At 43.1% G+C, this 16751-nt stretch overlaps 1 protein-coding gene and 1 long non-coding RNA gene across 2 annotated transcripts in view; both read left to right on the top strand.

The window, feature by feature from the left end:
• plxnb3 (plexin B3) overlaps nucleotides 1-7849 on the top strand; it is a 158078-nt gene extending 150229 nt beyond the window's left edge. The window contains 13 exon segments of the mRNA XM_034171829.1: nucleotides 100-178; nucleotides 852-955; nucleotides 1495-1582; nucleotides 1656-1840; nucleotides 1902-1935; nucleotides 1938-1975; nucleotides 1978-2063; nucleotides 2497-2644; nucleotides 2755-2819; nucleotides 5506-5581; nucleotides 5795-5869; nucleotides 6989-7012; nucleotides 7014-7849. Of these exon segments, the coding sequence (XP_034027720.1) occupies nucleotides 100-178; nucleotides 852-955; nucleotides 1495-1582; nucleotides 1656-1840; nucleotides 1902-1935; nucleotides 1938-1975; nucleotides 1978-2063; nucleotides 2497-2644; nucleotides 2755-2819; nucleotides 5506-5581; nucleotides 5795-5869; nucleotides 6989-7012; nucleotides 7014-7094 (1083 nt within the window). The 3' untranslated portion in view covers nucleotides 7095-7849.
• Nucleotides 7850-11128: 3279 nt separating this feature from the next.
• Nucleotides 11129-15060, top strand: LOC117511899. The gene is made up of 2 exons (XR_004561123.1): nucleotides 11129-12857; nucleotides 12890-15060. It is a non-coding gene; the product is annotated as an uncharacterized LOC117511899 (long non-coding RNA).
• The last annotated feature ends 1691 nt before the right edge of the window (nucleotides 15061-16751 follow it).

The following is a 16751-nucleotide window of genomic DNA, read 5'->3' as shown; positions in this document are numbered from 1 at the left end:
CTCACCTGTCTGTCTGTCTGTCTGTCTGTCTAATCATGTCTGTCTATATGTCCGTTCCTCACTTGTCTGTCTGTTCCTCACCTGTCTCTCTGTCTGCAGGTGAAGGATAAAATCCTGGATCAGGTCTACAGAGGAGCTCCATTCTCTCAGAGACCTGCAGCAGACAGTTTGGACCTTGGTGCGCTGCATGTACACACATGCACGCACAGACACACACTTATTAATCACTTTTTTGTTTTTTGTTTGTTTTTTCCAGATCAACTCAAACACTAGAGGTCGTCAGTGTGTCAAGCTCATACTATGGACGATCTTAATTGGCATTTAGTCGTTTTTTTTCCCCGGCCCTATATGTCCTATATGGGACCCTGCAGTGTTAATTACTCTAAACCTTTATTGATGTTAATGTCTTTGTTTCCGTTAGCAGAGCTGAGTTAGCTCGGTTGCTACCTCTGCAACTTTGAGCATTTCTTGGAATCCAAGATGGCCGCCGCCACCCTCATGAATTTTGTCCAATTTTCCCATTTTTGATCTTGATGACCTCAAATGTGATGCAATACCTCTTTTTAGGGGTTTATAAGGGCACAGAGTCCATTTCTTAAGTTATATTTTGGATATGGGGTCAAGGTCAAATGAGGGCCAAAGGTCAAAAGAACACCCTTAATGTAAATTCCTGTTCATAGAGAGTAGACAGACATATGTCAACAAGATAAAAGCCTTCAACAGGACACACTAAACAGTAACTGTCACCATCCTCTATGACTCCCTCATCCTCATTACTCCTCAATGTACCTCATCATCATCATGTGATCACACTCCAAAAGACTCAATGACTCACTGTGTTTGATTGACAGAGTGGCGTTCGGGCCAGGCAGGTCACTTGACCCTGTCGGATGATGATGTCACTGCGGTGGTTCAGGGCCGCTGGAAACGACTCAACACGCTACAGCACTACAAGGTAGCCGACTCCTCACCCCTCATCTCCTCTCACTGACTCATCTGCTCCTCAGACCTCTTCTTCATCGCCTCCTCATCATCATCTCCTCACACCTCCCCATCACACCTTGTCCTTGGACATGCTCTTATCTCCTCCTCACACATCTTTTTCATCTCTCCTCTTCATCTCCTCCTCACCCTCCTCTTCATCTCCTCCTCCACACCTTGTCATCTTCTCCTGACACCTCTTCTTCATCTCTTCCCTTTTATCTTCTCCTCGCACCTCCTCTTCATCTCCTCCTCTTCATTTTCTTTTCACACTTCCTCTTCTTGATCATATCCTCATATCTCCTCATCATCTCCTCTTCTTGATCATATCCTCATATCTCCTCATCATCTCCTCTTCTTGATCATTTCGTCATACCTCCTCATCGCATCTTGTCCTCAGACATCCTCTTTATCTCCTCCTCACACCTCTTCTTTGTCACCTCCTCTTCATCTCCTCCTCTTACCCTCCTCCTCCTCATTTCCTCCTCTCTTTGTCTGTCATCTCCTGTCCAGGTTCCGGATGGAGCCACAGTCGCTCTCATGCCTCGCTGTCAAAGCTCAGGAGGAGTCGGCATTAACCAAGTTTTCCAGACGGGAGAGAGTAAGAGCGCAACAATTCCACTGCACGTGGAACACAAACAGTGTGGCTGATGGTAACTGTGTGGTTGCTATAGAAACGCCAATGCTGGAGGGTGAGGAGGAGGAGGGTCTGCGTCTGTGGCACCTGGTGAAGAGCAGCGAAGATCCTGAAATCCCCAAACACAGAAAGAGCAGCATGCGGGAACGAGAGCGGGCCAAAGCCATCCCTGAGATTTACCTGACCAGACTGCTGTCCATGAAGGGTAACACGCACCCGCACGTGTGCACGTGTCCTGTCCGCTTACCAGCTTCCAGCCCAAATAAACAGTGCCTGTGTGTAGGGAACGCTGCAGAAGTTTGTCGACGATGTCTTTGTGGCATTCTCAGCACGAAGCGTCCTCCTCCCATCGCTGTCCCGCTTTCTTCTTTGACTTCCTGGACGACATGGCTGAAAAACACAGCATCGACGACCCTGAAACAGTCCACATATGGAAGACCAACAGGTGAGAAGATGTCTAACTTCTCCATCTGTGTGGACTTGAGACATTTGGAGACATTTACCCGGCAATGCGTCTATCTCTGTTCAGGCTATTTATACTGACCTCTCTGTCTGTCCACCTGACCTCTCTTTCTGTCCACATGAACCTTTCTGTCACGCCACCTGACCTCTAATACTGTCAATTGACTCTCTGTTCCTGCCCACATGACCTCTGTGTCTGTCCACCTGACCTCCCCATCTGTCCACCTGACCTCTGATTCTGTCCACCTGACCTCTAATTCTGTCCACCTGACCTCTGTGTCTGTCCACCTGACCTCCCCATCTGTCCACCTGACATCTGATTCTGTTCACCTGACCTCTAATTCTGTCCCACGAACCTCCCATCTGTCCACCTGACATATGACTCTGTCCACCTATCCTCTTCGTCTCTCCACCAGCCTCCCTCTCAGGTTCTGGGTGAACATACTGAAGAATCCTCAGTTCGTTTTAGACGTCCAGGTGACGGACAGCATCGATGCCGTCCTGTCTGTCATCGCTCAGACCTTCATTGACTCCTGCACCACGTCAGAGCACAAAGTGGGCCGGGTACGACCTCTTTGCTAAGCTAACACACTGTGCTATGCAGTATAGTGCTGTACATATGCTAACGCTCAGTTCAGTCATGTGACCCTCATGACAACTTTCTGTCCAATCAGGACTCTCCTGTGAACAAGCTGCTGTATGCCAGAGAGATTCCCCGATACAAACAGCTGGTAGAGAGGTGAGACGGTGTAATCACAGTTTTAACATTTCACCAGGAGTTACAATGTTACCACAGAAACACACAGTCAGCGCTGCACAGTTACCATAGAAACACAGAGCCAGCACGGCACAGTTACAGTGGGGTAAAAAAAGTATTTAGTCAGCCCCTGATTGTGCAAGTTCTCCTACTTAGAAAGAGAGAGGTCTGTAATTTTCATCATAGGTACACTTCAACTGTGAGAGACAAAATGTGAAAAAAAAAAATTCCAGGAAATCACTTTGTAGGATTTTTTATGAATTTATTTGTAAATTATGCTGGAAAATAAGTATTTGGTCACCCACAAACAAGCAAGATTTATGGCTCTCACAGACCTGTAACAACTTCTTTAAGAAGCTCTTCTGTCCTCCACCTGTTACCTGTATTAATGGCACTTGTTGGAAATCGTTATCTGTATAAAAGACACCTGTCCACAGCCTCAAACATTCAGACTCCAAACTCAAACATGGCCAAGACCAAAGAGCTGTCGAAGGACACCAGGAAGAAAACTGTAGATGTGCACCAGACTGGGAAGAGTGAATCTACAATAGTCAAGCAGGTTGGTGTGAATAAATCAACTGTGGGAGCAATTGTAAGAAAATGGAAGACATACAAGACCATTGATAATCTCCCTCAATCTGGGGCTCCACGCAAGATCTCATCCCGTGGGGTCACAATGATCATGAGAATGGTGATCAGAAATCCCAGAATTACACAGAGGGACTTGATGAATGACCTGCAGAGAGCTGGGACCAAAGTAACAAAGGCTACACACTATGCAGAGAGGGACTCAAATCCTGCAGTGCCAGGTGTGTCCCCCTGCTTAAGCCAGTATGTGTCCAGGCCCATCTGAAGTTTGCCAGAGAGCATATGGATGATCCAGAAGAGGATTGGGAGAATATCATGTGGTCAGCTGAAACCAAAATGGAACTTTTTGGTAAAAACTCAACTCATCGTGTTTGGAGGAAGAAGAATGCAGAGTTGCATTCCAAGAACACCATACTTGCTGTGAAGCATGGGGGTGGAAACATGTTTTGGGGCTGTTTTTCTGCAAAGGGGACAAGACGACTGATCTGTGTTAAGGGAAGAATGAACATGGCCATGTATCGTGAGGTTTTAAGCCAAAACCTCCTTCCTTCAGTGACAGCATTGAAGATGCAACGTGGTTGGGTCTTCCAGCATGACAATGATCTCAAACACACCACTCAGGCAACGAAGGAGTGGCTCTGTAAAAAGCATTTCAAGGTCCTGGAGTGGCCAAGCCAGTCTCCAGACCTCAACCCCATAGAAAATTTGTTGAGGGAGTTGAAAGTCCATGTTGCTCAGCGACAGCCCCAAAACATCACTGCTCTAGAGGAGATCTGCATGGAGGAATGGACCAAAATACCAGCGACAGTGTGTGCAAACCTGGTGAAGACTTACAGGAAACGTTTGACCTCTGTCATTGCTAACAAAGATTATGTTACAAAGTATTGAGTTGAACTTTTGTTATTGACCAAATACTTATTTTCCACCATAATTTACAAATAAATTCTTAAAAAAATCCTACAATGTCATTTCCTGGACTTTTTTTCTCATTTTGTCTCTCGTAGTTGAAGTGTACCTATGTTGAAAATTACAGACCTCAATCATCTATCTAAGTAGGAGAACTTACAATCAGGGACTGACTAAATACTTTTTTGCCCCACTGTACCATAGAAACACAGAGCGAGCATGGCACAGTTACCATAGAAACACACAGTCAGTGCTGCACAGTTACCATAGCAACAGTCAGCGCAGCACAGCAGTCAGCGCTGCATAGTTACAATAGAAACAGTCAGCGCTGCACAGTTACCATAGAAACACAGTCAGGGCTGCACAGTTACCATAGAAACACACTCAGCACTGCAGTTACAATAGAAACACAGTCAGCGCCGCACAGTTACCATAGAAACACACAGTCAGCGCCGCACTGTTACCATAGAAACACACAGTCAGCGTTGCACAGTTACAATAGAAACACACAGTCAGCGCTGCACAGTTACCATAGAAACACAGTCAGGGCTGAACAGTTACCATAGAAACACAGTCAGGGCTGCACAGTTACCATAGAAACACACAGCTCTACACAGTTACCATAGAAACACAGTCAGTGCTGCACAGTTACCATAGAAACACAGTCAACGCTGCACAGTTACAATAGAAACACACAGTCAGCGCTGCACAGTTACCATAGAAACACACAGTCAACGCTGCACAGTTACAATAGAAACACACAGTCAGCGCTGCACAGTTACCATAGAAACACACAGTCAGCGCTGCACAGTTACCATAGAAACACAGTCAGCGTTGCACAGTTACAATAGAAACACAGTCAGCGCTGCACAGTTACCATAGAAACACAGTCAGCGCTGCACAGTTACCATAGAAACACAGTCAGCGCTGCACAGTTACCATAGAAACACAGTCAGCGCTGCAGTTACAATAGAAACACAGTCAGCGCTGCACAGTTACCATAGAAACACAGTCAGTGCTGCAGTTACAATAGAAACACAGTCAGCGCTGCACAGTTACCGTAGAAACACCCACTATCAAACAGTTACCATGGCAGCATACCCCGACTGTCGTGTGTGAATTCTGAAGATACAGTTTGTGTGTCTGACGTGTGTGTGTGTGTGTGTGTGTGTAGGTATTACAGTGACATCCACAGTGCCGCATCTGGCTGTTACCAGGAGATGAACTCCACTCTGACTGAACTTTCTGGGGTCAGTATGCAAACAAACAAGCAAACACAGACACTCACATGTGATGGATGTGCTCCATCACTGTGACCATATGAGACGGATCTGTGGAGGAACGATGCGCCAAAAAAAAAAGAGGAAAAACAGACAACAAACAAACACTAAAAGCTAGTTTGTTGCACTGAAACTAGTTTCATTTTAACAGGAACAATAATGAAGATTTTTCTGTCTTTGCAGGGTTTTGCCTCAGAAATGAACAATCTTGTTGCTCTTCATGAACTCTACAAATACATCAACAAATACTACGACCAGGTAACACACATGCGCGCACACGCACACACACATGCAGGTGCACACACATAGACACACATAGGAACATTTAGTTTTCCTGTGTGGTTACATATGAAATGACAGGTGTGTTTTTTTACTGTGGAAAGTGATTACAAACGTTTACTGAAACGGCTTCCTGCCACCTTTGACCCCTCACACAGCTGACGTCATTATGAGCCTCCATAATGTTTGTTTCATGTTCTGACAATAGAAACAAAACAACAGAATTAGTTGAGTGTAACTTTATCAAAACACAAGTGCTGACATGCAGTGAGGAGGCGGGGCTAGTGACCTGCACTGCAACCAGCCACAAGGGGGAGACAGAGAAGTTTTGTTTGACTTATTTTTGCTGACTCTTAAATCCGGGGTGATCCAGGGTTTGTTGTTCCCACGGTACACAGCTCAGGAACACTTCCAGGTGTTTATTTCAAACTCTTGTACTCTGCAGACAAACACTGGCTTAGTGGTTAGCACTGCTGCCTCACAGCAAGAAGGTCCACGGGATCGACTCCCACCTGTTTTCTTTCCTTGTGGAGTTTGCGTGTTCTCCCTGTGTTTGTGTGGGTTCCCTCCGGGTGCTCTGACTTTCCTCTCGCATCCAAAGACATGAAGGTTTAAATTGTCCGTAGTGTGAATGTGTTTGTCTGTCATAAGTGGCTCTGTGACAGGCCGTCGTCCTGTCCATGGTGAACCCCGCCTCACACCCTGTGACTGCAGCATCGACTCCAGCCCCCCGCGACCCTTAACTGGAGTAAGTGGGTATAGAAAAGGAAGGAATGCTTTGCAAACCAAACTCTTGGACAAGTTCAACCTTGAGCATTCTGTGACCCCTGTGACTTTATTAAATGTAGGTCATGGTCAAAACCTTTTCACTGCGAGAACTCATGCTTACTAAATTTAGACATTTTAATGATATGCATCATGCGTTCATGTTTTTATGTATTAAAAACATTTTAGACAAGCAGCACAGGAATAATGGGGACACAAAAAGGACAGGGAACATAGAAAGCAGGGGACACAAGGCAATGACGCAGAAAGGGTGTAGTGGTTGGGTGTGCACAGAAGTCTGACACTTGTTCTTTGATGTTCTTGCTTTCTCAGATCATCATGTCTCTGGAGGAAGAGCAGTTCTGGTCAGAAGATGCAGTTGGCCTACCGGCTGCAGCAGGTCGCCGCCCTGGTGGAGAACAAGGTCACTGACCTCTGATGACCCCACCCATTCAGTCCTATCAACCTACCTGAAGCACTGATCTTTGAGTCCGGACCCCCTCTACGGCCGCCAGTCACTACCAACCATATGACCTCTGACCCTGAGCCTGAAGAACCCTGGAGTGGCTGTTGAAGGGGAGTAAGGCTGGAGTAACAACAAACGTCGCTGACTTCCTGTTAACACTGTGTCTTCCTGATGTGCGTGCGCATTGGCGATGTGTGAGGTTTTTATAGTCAAACTCAGGAGCACCAAAAATGTTGGATGTTCCCGGAATCCGTCACACTGCAGGAAACAGCCACAACCTGGAACCTCTCAGAAAGATTCATGGCAGCTTCAAGTCTTTATCGCCAGTGTTTGAGACTTTTGCAAAGATTTCAATTTTTTTTTTAATTCACGTTGAATCACGTCGCTGTCACTTCAACTCGCTCATCAGTATTAAACGTAACCACGCCACAGTCCATCACATTTCTTACCAGCAGATTTTAAAGGGTTTGTTTAGAGAAATGTGAACAACTCATCATCACGGAATCAGTGGTTTGTTCTTTGGCCAGGTTTAGTTATTGTCTTTTGCATTATTGGTGTTATTGGTATTTGTCAAACGCAAACATCTTGTTACAGAATGGGTAAGAAGATATTTAGAGCATAGACATCAATGAAAAAGTTTACATTTATGCTATATTTAAATTAACCAGAATCTAAAAGTGAAAGTAACACCGGCGCCACATGGAAGACCGAACGCCAAATCAACCAAAGTAAAAATTTGTCTCTAACCCACTGTTCAGGTCTGTGTCACAGTTTTCCTGTACAATAGTCGAACAGATAGCATCAATTTTACATATAATTGTACAAACGCCGACACAAGCTACTTCCCACATCTGGTCAATTAGCCCCTTGAAAATCCAAGTTGGCATCAAGATGACCACCAAAATGACCTACTGAAAATAACTTTTTTTGGTGAAGAAGTGCTCCTACTTGATTAGTTTGTGTAATATTAATGGCAGATTTTGTGTTGTTCATCACAATGGATCAGTTTTATAGCATTAGTGGAAATCCAAGATTGTGTCTAATTTCAAGATGGCCACCAAATTGACCCCCCCCCCCCCCCAAAAAAAAAACATTTTTTCTCAGAAAAATATAATTATTTATTCAATTTCAATGATCTTGGTGTCAAATTGTAGGTTTTCAGGCATGCCAGATTTAGTTTTTGATGTTTCAACAACAATATGACACTCTTAGTGGCATAAATTACGATTTGTCTGTGTTGACTGCAGATATTAAAATAACAGCACGATATATTCAACACTAAACACCTTAGAATTGGCCGGCATGGAGTCATTTCAAGAGATGAACACTTTGAAACCATTAATACTAATGTAATAAAATTCATTCTAATTTAGCGCATAACTGAAATAAAAAATAATGAATACCTTAAATAGCAAATTAAACAAAATACAAGTTGCCCATAAGGGCGAGAGACAAACTGTAAGTTGATTTTTAGCTGTCTGTCTTATTCTTAGTCAAGGCTTGAGACCTTGCCACACATTGTAATAGCTTTTGGTGCTATCTAGTGAGTAATGTGAGCATTTCAGGGCTTTTGGTACATTTCTTATTTGAAACCCAAACATTCAGTAAAACAGGCATTTATAAATGTCAGAAAAAGATGACTTTTTTTTTGGCACACAGAGCTTTGACCTCCCAGTTTTAATATATAAAAATATTTTGATTTTGAGAGTTTTACAGTTCTTTACAGTTTTAAGATATGAAAATATGGTGGGAGGACGTACGGAAGGATGAAATTTCTCCTGACAAGCACAGCTTACAGCTGTGAACAAAATAGATTTTACATAATTTATTTGATTAAATAGGAGCATTTCTATGCAAAAAAGTGATTTTCAATAGGTCATTTTGGCAGCCACCTTGGAAAATGGCTGTCATTTTGAATTTTCAAGTGGCGAATCTAACAGATATGTGAATCACCATGCCATATTTGCTGCTTGTACCATCAAATTCATGATTTTTCCATTACCTGCTCCATGGTAATATCAGGGTGTTTGGGTGCAGTCGTGGAGTTTTGGGCATGTTCAAAACCATGGCCTTTTCTACAAGGAAAGAGAAGATATCCAAGTACACTATATTAATTCCCATATCTTGGAATATCCTACTTTTCCATCTTATCCAACTCAACGGTCAGTTAGTAAAAATGTCCGTAGTCTGGATGTCCAGAAATCCATGGTTGAGTTCAGACAGTTTTTGTTGTTGTCACAGTTTACGCTGACAGTGAGCAAGAGAAATTTTTGCTGTGGAACTGTTCACGTTCTTTACGTCTCCTGTTTCTGAGATTTAGAAACTGATTCATTATCTTGGATCAAGTCACATGTGTCATCCTGACCACAACCCTCATACATGTGACTAGATGATTGTGGGGTTGTCCCGTGTGACGACAGCTTAACTGGAACACCAACATGAACCCAACCTTAAGAACCTGCAGATGTACTGATCTCAGACTGTCCACACTTCACCTAAAAACAACCTCAAATTTAATTTAAAATGAACTGGAATACAATCTGAATCCGAACCCGACACCAAGCTGAGCTGAAGGATAATCTAAAACAAACCTCAGCCGAGCCTTCAATCAACCTGAATCCAAGCCACTAATTCTCCTTACCGCATATAGGTACTTATGTACTGCCATAGGGGTACACTACGTGTTTTTGCCTGAATTTTGCAAAGTTGGCTGGCAAACCCATTTCCATCTCTGCCTCCTTTGTGACCCATGCTGTTTTCAGAAAAAATACATTAAATAGGTCTATATAAGGTTGGATAAACGTAAACAAAGTAGTAATAAATACACACCCTGAAACACATCCGCATCCTGCTGATTTTACTCCTCCCGTATTCGCACACAGCAGCCATATAGAATGTCGTTCTGCTGTCTGGCGCTGCTCCTGTTCCACGCGACTTCGTATGTAAACAAAGTCGTTATCTCCTTCAATACTTCCAAATTCTACCAGTTCTACGTGACAGTCTCTAAATGTCCGATAGCTGTCGTCACATTTGTGTTGCTTGATTCTTGGATTTATCCATCCACAGTCAATGATCTGCTAAGGACACACGTCCCTAACACGAATGACTGGCAGCGGTTTCAAGTCCTGTGTCCACGTTACAGAGGTTCCGTTGAGATCATGAACACAGCCCTCCGCCATCATCACCCACCGTCGCTTTTTCTCAGACTGTTCGTGGTTACGCTTCTCCAAAATCTGATAAACTTGTGTGGGTTTCTCCGCGAGACACATTGGCACCCAGTGTAGTTTTCCACTGCAGGAACACCCCTTACAGCGAGACATGGTTTCAGCTGTGGGACTGTGATATTCCTGATGTTTTCATGATCCTCCGTGACAACAGACTTGGGGATGATCCATGTGAATGAACTGTAAACAAGCATGAACAATAATGGAAATGCGTTGATCTGCAAAAACAAGCAAAACATCCATCCATCCATCCATTTTCTACCGCTTTATCCGGAGTCGGGTCACGGGGGCAGCAGCTCAAGCAAAGCCGCCCAGACCTCCCGATCCACACACACCTCCCCCAGCTCCTCCGAGGGAACCCCAAGGCATTCCCAAGCCAGCCGAGAGACATAGTCACTCCAGCGTGTCATGGGTCTTACTCGGGGCCTCCTCCCGATGGGATGTGCCCGGAACACCTTTCCAGCGAGTCGTCCAGGGGGCATCCGGAAAAGATGCCCGAGCCACCTCAACTGGCTCCTTTCAACGTGGAGGAGCAGCGGCTCCTCCCGAGTGACCGAGCTCCTCCCGAGTGACCGAGCTCCTCCCGAGTGACCGAGCTCCTCACCCTATCTCTATGGGAGTGCCCAGCCACCCTACGGAGGAAACTCATCTCGGCCACTTGTACTCGCGATCTCGTTCTTTCGGTCATGAGCCAAATCTCATGACCATAGGTAAGGATCGGAACGTAGATCGATCGGTAAATCGAGAGCTTTGCCCCCTACTCAGCTCTCTCTTTGTTTGTTTTGCTTGTTCAGGGAGAGAGAGAGCTGAACAAAGAAACAAACAAAAAAAAAAAACGCATGCTGGCAGTGCAAGGCATTCTGTGTCGATTTTTCCTGTATACGGTAGGGAGAATCGCTGGGACATAGTTCATTAGACAGCAGCAACAGAACACCGTCGGGCTGCGTTGGAAAAACTTTTACACCAAGACCGATTAGAACGATCCACTTTCAGGAGTGAGAGCAAAAAAAGCTGCTCGGCGAAAAAAAGAGTCAAATTTCATGAGAACAGCTGATCAATCAATATTCTAGATAAGCTAAGGCAGGGGTCTCCAACCCTGCTCCTACAGAGCACCTGCTCCTGTATGGTTTCCATGTCTACCTACTCTAGTCATACCTGGTCAATTAACATTGGTGTTTCCCAGCTCTTGATTGGCTGAGCATACCTGACTGAGTTAATTAGCTGCTGGTGGAGTAGAGACCGTTGAAAAACATGGTGGACAGGTGCTCTCCAGGTGCAGGAGCCAATTCATCCTCAGACATGGAGGATTTGGTCACTCTCTTCTGATGATGTATGTGGCAGCATTAATCCAACGGTAACCTGAATTACATCAGAAACACAAACTGAAACTAAACTTCAAACTGACCTCGCATGAACCTGATCAACAATCTCAAGGATTCCCGAAACCAAAGTTAAACCAATCTGAAACTAACCCATCGTTCACCGGAAACCACGATAACCTTATGCTTAATTTTTGTGTCTGGCAGATTATCCAAAGAGATTAAGAAGTGAAATGAGCATAAACCTGAAACCAACCTTTTCTTGGAATCCGACAAGCTAAGGTGTCAGATCAGGGAATGCTTCATCGCCTGCTGCCTTGCACTACATTTCCCAGAGTGCTCTGCTGTTCTGCTCTCTGTCCTCAGTGTGAAGAGCCCAAAAAGCACAAATTTCTTGATGACTTGTATTGGTTATTTGTTTGATGTCTGACCTCAGACACACTGGATGTTTTTTTTTAGTGAACACTTGTTAAAAAAGAAGTCACTCTTCCAGAATTTGCCTTTGTGACTAAAAACCAGCCTGGTCCCTAAATACCAATTACTGTAAAGACACAGTCCTAAAATCTGGAGATTTGGGATTGTTGATGGATGCAATAAAAAACCATCAGGGAGTTTTTTTTGTTTTTTTTTTAGTCAACTTTTGGTGTGATTCCAGTTTCTGCTTAATATTGTTATCACCCAACCAGCATTGGAATTGGGTGGGTTTTGGGTTTATCGTACATAACATGATGATAACTATCAGATAAGATAGGCCTGGGAGCATGTGTTGGTGTCACACATCACCACATCCATCACGCTATAGAACCACCTTGGCTTCTGGATAGGGACCACCCAGACAGGCCAGCAGTCCATCCCCACCCCTCTAATGCACCCGTCTGTCCACTGCAGCCAGGTGAAATGTGGGCGGGTCCTTGTCCCTCTCCAGCTGCAGGGGTTCTCAACACTGAGGCACCTGCGTGCTGGATCAAAGTCATTCCAGCAGTACCCAAAGATCCTCTGAGGGGACCCAGGACCAAAGACATCCAGTCGTCACCTTGTGTTACTGGTTAACAGTCTGTCTCCCAGCTACACAGTTTGGTGCAAGATATTGAGAATGTTGGTGCAGTTTCAGGATTGGACCGATTTACTTTGGTCCCAATGGGATTATATCCGGTTGCTGCCAGGTCGTTGGGCTTGTGTGGAGTTGTTAGGTGGTCCATTTGGGTTTAACTGCTGCTGCCATGAGGGCCATTCAATCTTTTTAATCATAGAAATTCACCTCAGGTTCAGCTAACCTAAAAATTAGTGATTTCTTTTGGATCAGGTACCACCTTTTGGATCTATGTTGAGCTCTACTCCTACAGACAACAGCTACCAAATGTTCTATTGGATTTTGCCTCCTGTCACTGAAAGTGAGGCCCAAAACACACAGATCAGATGAAATAAACCAGGAAACATCTGCAAAACATTTTAAGGACTAGTTTTGTGAACTTTGATAATGTGATTTCCATCACACACTGTTTGGGCCAAACCGGTGGAAGCAGCAATGGCCCTTGTATAGATTTGATCATTTGGTGACTCAAACAACAATACACAAGATGTAATTTTCTGTGTAAATTTGTTGAGCTATGGGGACAGCTTGCTAGATTCAGAGTTAGCTTCACCCTTCAGTACCTACCCGATTTAGTGAAAGAAAAAAAAACTGCTAGTGTTAAACTCTGGGGTACCAAAATCACACCTTGAAAAGAGTGGAAAGATGAGCAGAAACTAGTCACACTGAAAGTTTAACGGAAACATTAAAGTCTAATCTGCTGAATGACGGTGAAACAACAAGCTGATGAATCAAAACTATATGAATTTTGTATTGGTCGGATTTAAAGATAGCAGTTGTGTGTGTGTGTGTATATGTTGTGTGGGGCTAACTAACTTATTGTGTGTACATAAATCCTATTTATACCTATTTATCCAGCTGTGCCTTCACATTTGCAGCTAGGTGGCGCTGTCTGGGCTGAGAGTAGCCTCGTTGGCCATAGTTTCCAGGATATCATGGAAAACTATTTGTTTTATTTTTTTCAGTTATTTTATCAATGAGGGACAGAAGCACAGCCAACACAAACCCTGATCAATATGTCCACAAAGAATCAATCGATAAGTTATTGTAAATAAACTGATCCATTTTTGCACAGTGTCACTACTTCTAGCACAGAGAGTTAGCATATTTACATGTTTGTAGGCTAAGGAATAGCTACGCTAGAATAAACAATCTGCTAGCATTACGGTAACACCAGCAGTTTGTAGTTGAATGCTAGCAGGTTGTGGTATTTTATATGGACTGTTTATAAATAGTGTGTTTGTAGCGAGCGAATATTATGGTGCTGTGAATGCTGTCTTTAATTTGATCTAAAACAAAAATGTAAAAATTAAAATCTGTTGTTTGCTAACTTTTAACACTTACGAAATCTCAATGTGACAAGAACCAAAGCTGCATCATTCCTGCATATTGAAATGTAAAAAAAAAAAAGAGGCTAGCTGGTAGGACCATTTTGCCACTTGTTTGCACCTCAGCGGTACCTTAAATTTACGCCATTCCTAAAGTTTTTTTTTTAGCTTAAATCCCCAGCTCTGTATGCACTATGACTTTGTTTAAACTTTTTGTTCAGACAGTTTCCTGTGTATTGTCCTACAAACAGCATAAAGGTTGTGTTACCTGTTTGTATGCTAGCGTAACTGCTAGCATTTCTGTCATGATGACACATAGCATTTTGTAGCTACCTGATGTACCATACAACATACTAGCTTTGTCATTTACTTCAACTTCTGATTGTATTTTTCTGACATTTCTGTTATTATGCTACAGTTAGCATCATAATAACAAAGTGCATGCTAGCCCTTTTGTAGATAAAGCAAACATAATGTTTAAATGCCATAACTATAAATGACTAGCATGACGGATGTACTGGGTCCTTTTTAAAAAAAACTTACTATTCACAGTTTTAGTGATGCTACAAATACAGTAATTCAGCAACAAGTGGGTAAAGTAGTCAAATATAATTCACTGAGACAATTACAGCTAGCATAGCAGATGCTATGTGGGCTTTTTGTGGTTGTTGTTTAGAAATTAAAAAAAATTCCAGATAGCTTTGTTTCGCTAACATTGTTTTTCCGGTAAACCTTGTCATATACGAGACAAACCCCACAAATGGAGATTATAGTTTTTTTTCTCCTTTTTTTCTGACTTGTGGTTTACCTTTTTAATGTTTTAATGTCAAATGTCCCATTTTAATTAGTGTTGACACAAATTAGACACAGTTGATGTGATCAAATGACGTTTTTATGATTGGGTGAACAACTTCCTGCCTGCAGGCACCCAGAGTCCTCCGATAATGTGCAACCACACAGGTCGTTTGTTCAAACTCTCAAATACAACCCACAGGAACATTTCCTAAATGTGTCCCAGAAGAAAAGCTGCTCCACATCGAAAACGTACCTGGGCGGCTTTGAAGCGGGCCTTTCTTATTCCACACCAGGTGCGCTAGCAGTGCGCCACCTTGCTGTTAAACACGTTACCTTCACACAAAGTTGTCTGTGATGTAAACGTAGCTGTTACGGATTAAAACAACATGAACAAGTGTGTGATGTGATCAAGAAATGACCTTTTTTAATCATGTTGTGGTGCATTTTTTTAACATAGCCACTCTGGGCTGTTGTTTGGTAACTTTTAAAACATAACTACAGGTCGTAATAGTGTTTGCACCACAACAAGCTATTGGGTTGTTTTTTTTTTTGTTTTGTTTTTTTTGGTCGAGGACCGTCTCGTATTTGCTGGACTCGACTCTAACAAAGACTGAACCTTCCGGGTAATAAGTACTTTGACTTCCTCTCTGCTGGACTCCTTCAGTATTCTTTTCTTTCCCACTCTTCCAGCCTGTGGACATGTGACCTGGGATGGGATTATTTCTGCTGTAAATCTCCTCTCTCCTCGATGTTCTCTGATGTGTGTGTGTGTGTTTTCGGCGCCTGTGTTTGTGCCGTAGTCGTAGTTCTCTGATCAGAATAGTCTCTTTGCATGCGTGTGACGATGAATAACGGTGCTTTTTCAAACTCATGTTTTTGTTTTGCTCTTAACGCTAAGGCAGCGCTCCAGCTCCACTCACCTGGGTGAGGTCAGAGACAACTGTAAAGTTTTTTTTTTTTTTTTTTAACTTTTATTCTGAGAAATGACAAACATATTCTCAGCTCTGATTGGATGAGCTCAGCTTTTTTTTTCCCCTGAGATTGAATAATTTGTATAAAATGAATTATTACTGAGTGGGACAAACACACAGACTGACTTTTTTATGGGATTGTGTACAGTTTGCTAACCGTGTGTAAATGTGCCTGTAAATACCTGTGTCAGGATGATGATGATGATGAAGACGAGACCGCCTGGTATGGAAATGTGTTTTTATTGCAAACAGCTAGCAGGCCACAACCACAGTTTGTAAAAAAATAAAGTTCTAATTTTAACATTTTTCTGCTTTTGCATGTTTGTGGACAGTTAAAGATTTTCAGGCTCTGCCTGAACACCCCCACAGGACGTTAGCGATGGCACTGCCCGCGGTCTCTCGGCTGGCGGAGACATGTGCCCTCTGAGCGCTCATTCAGTTTACTGTCAGGCCGTTAACGCGGACTGTTGTTTGCTAATTTTAACTCCTAAAAAAAAAGTTACGGTTTTGTAACCTGTGAAACCTGAAATGTAATTTCAATTATGCAAATAAATTAATTGTAAGAACTTTATAGTTCCACATTTATCTGGACATTTGCAATTCTTTAGTTTTCAGTCCCAAAGAAAAACAAGTGGAAAAGAAACATTTACATTCCCCCACCAGTCCCCCAAAAAAGAAAAGATGCAAAGAAAAATATATTAGTAAAAAAGAAAGAAAACAATTTCTTAGTAATTATCGTCCATTAAAAAAAGCTGAATATATCTGACTGTGTTGAACTATGAAATTATTTTGACACTGTATCATCTGTCCATAGAAACAGCCGGTCTGCTCTGTCAGCCTGATCCCGTTAGATCTCAGAAGCTAAGCAGTGCGGGGCCTGGTTAGTACTTGGATGGGAGACCT

This window comes from Thalassophryne amazonica, chromosome 6 (assembly GCF_902500255.1).
Source record: "Thalassophryne amazonica chromosome 6, fThaAma1.1, whole genome shotgun sequence".
Lineage (NCBI taxonomy): Eukaryota > Metazoa > Chordata > Actinopteri > Batrachoidiformes > Batrachoididae > Thalassophryne > Thalassophryne amazonica.
The sequence above is the reverse complement of the archived record's forward strand: the minus strand, read 5'-3'. Positions and strand labels throughout refer to the sequence as shown.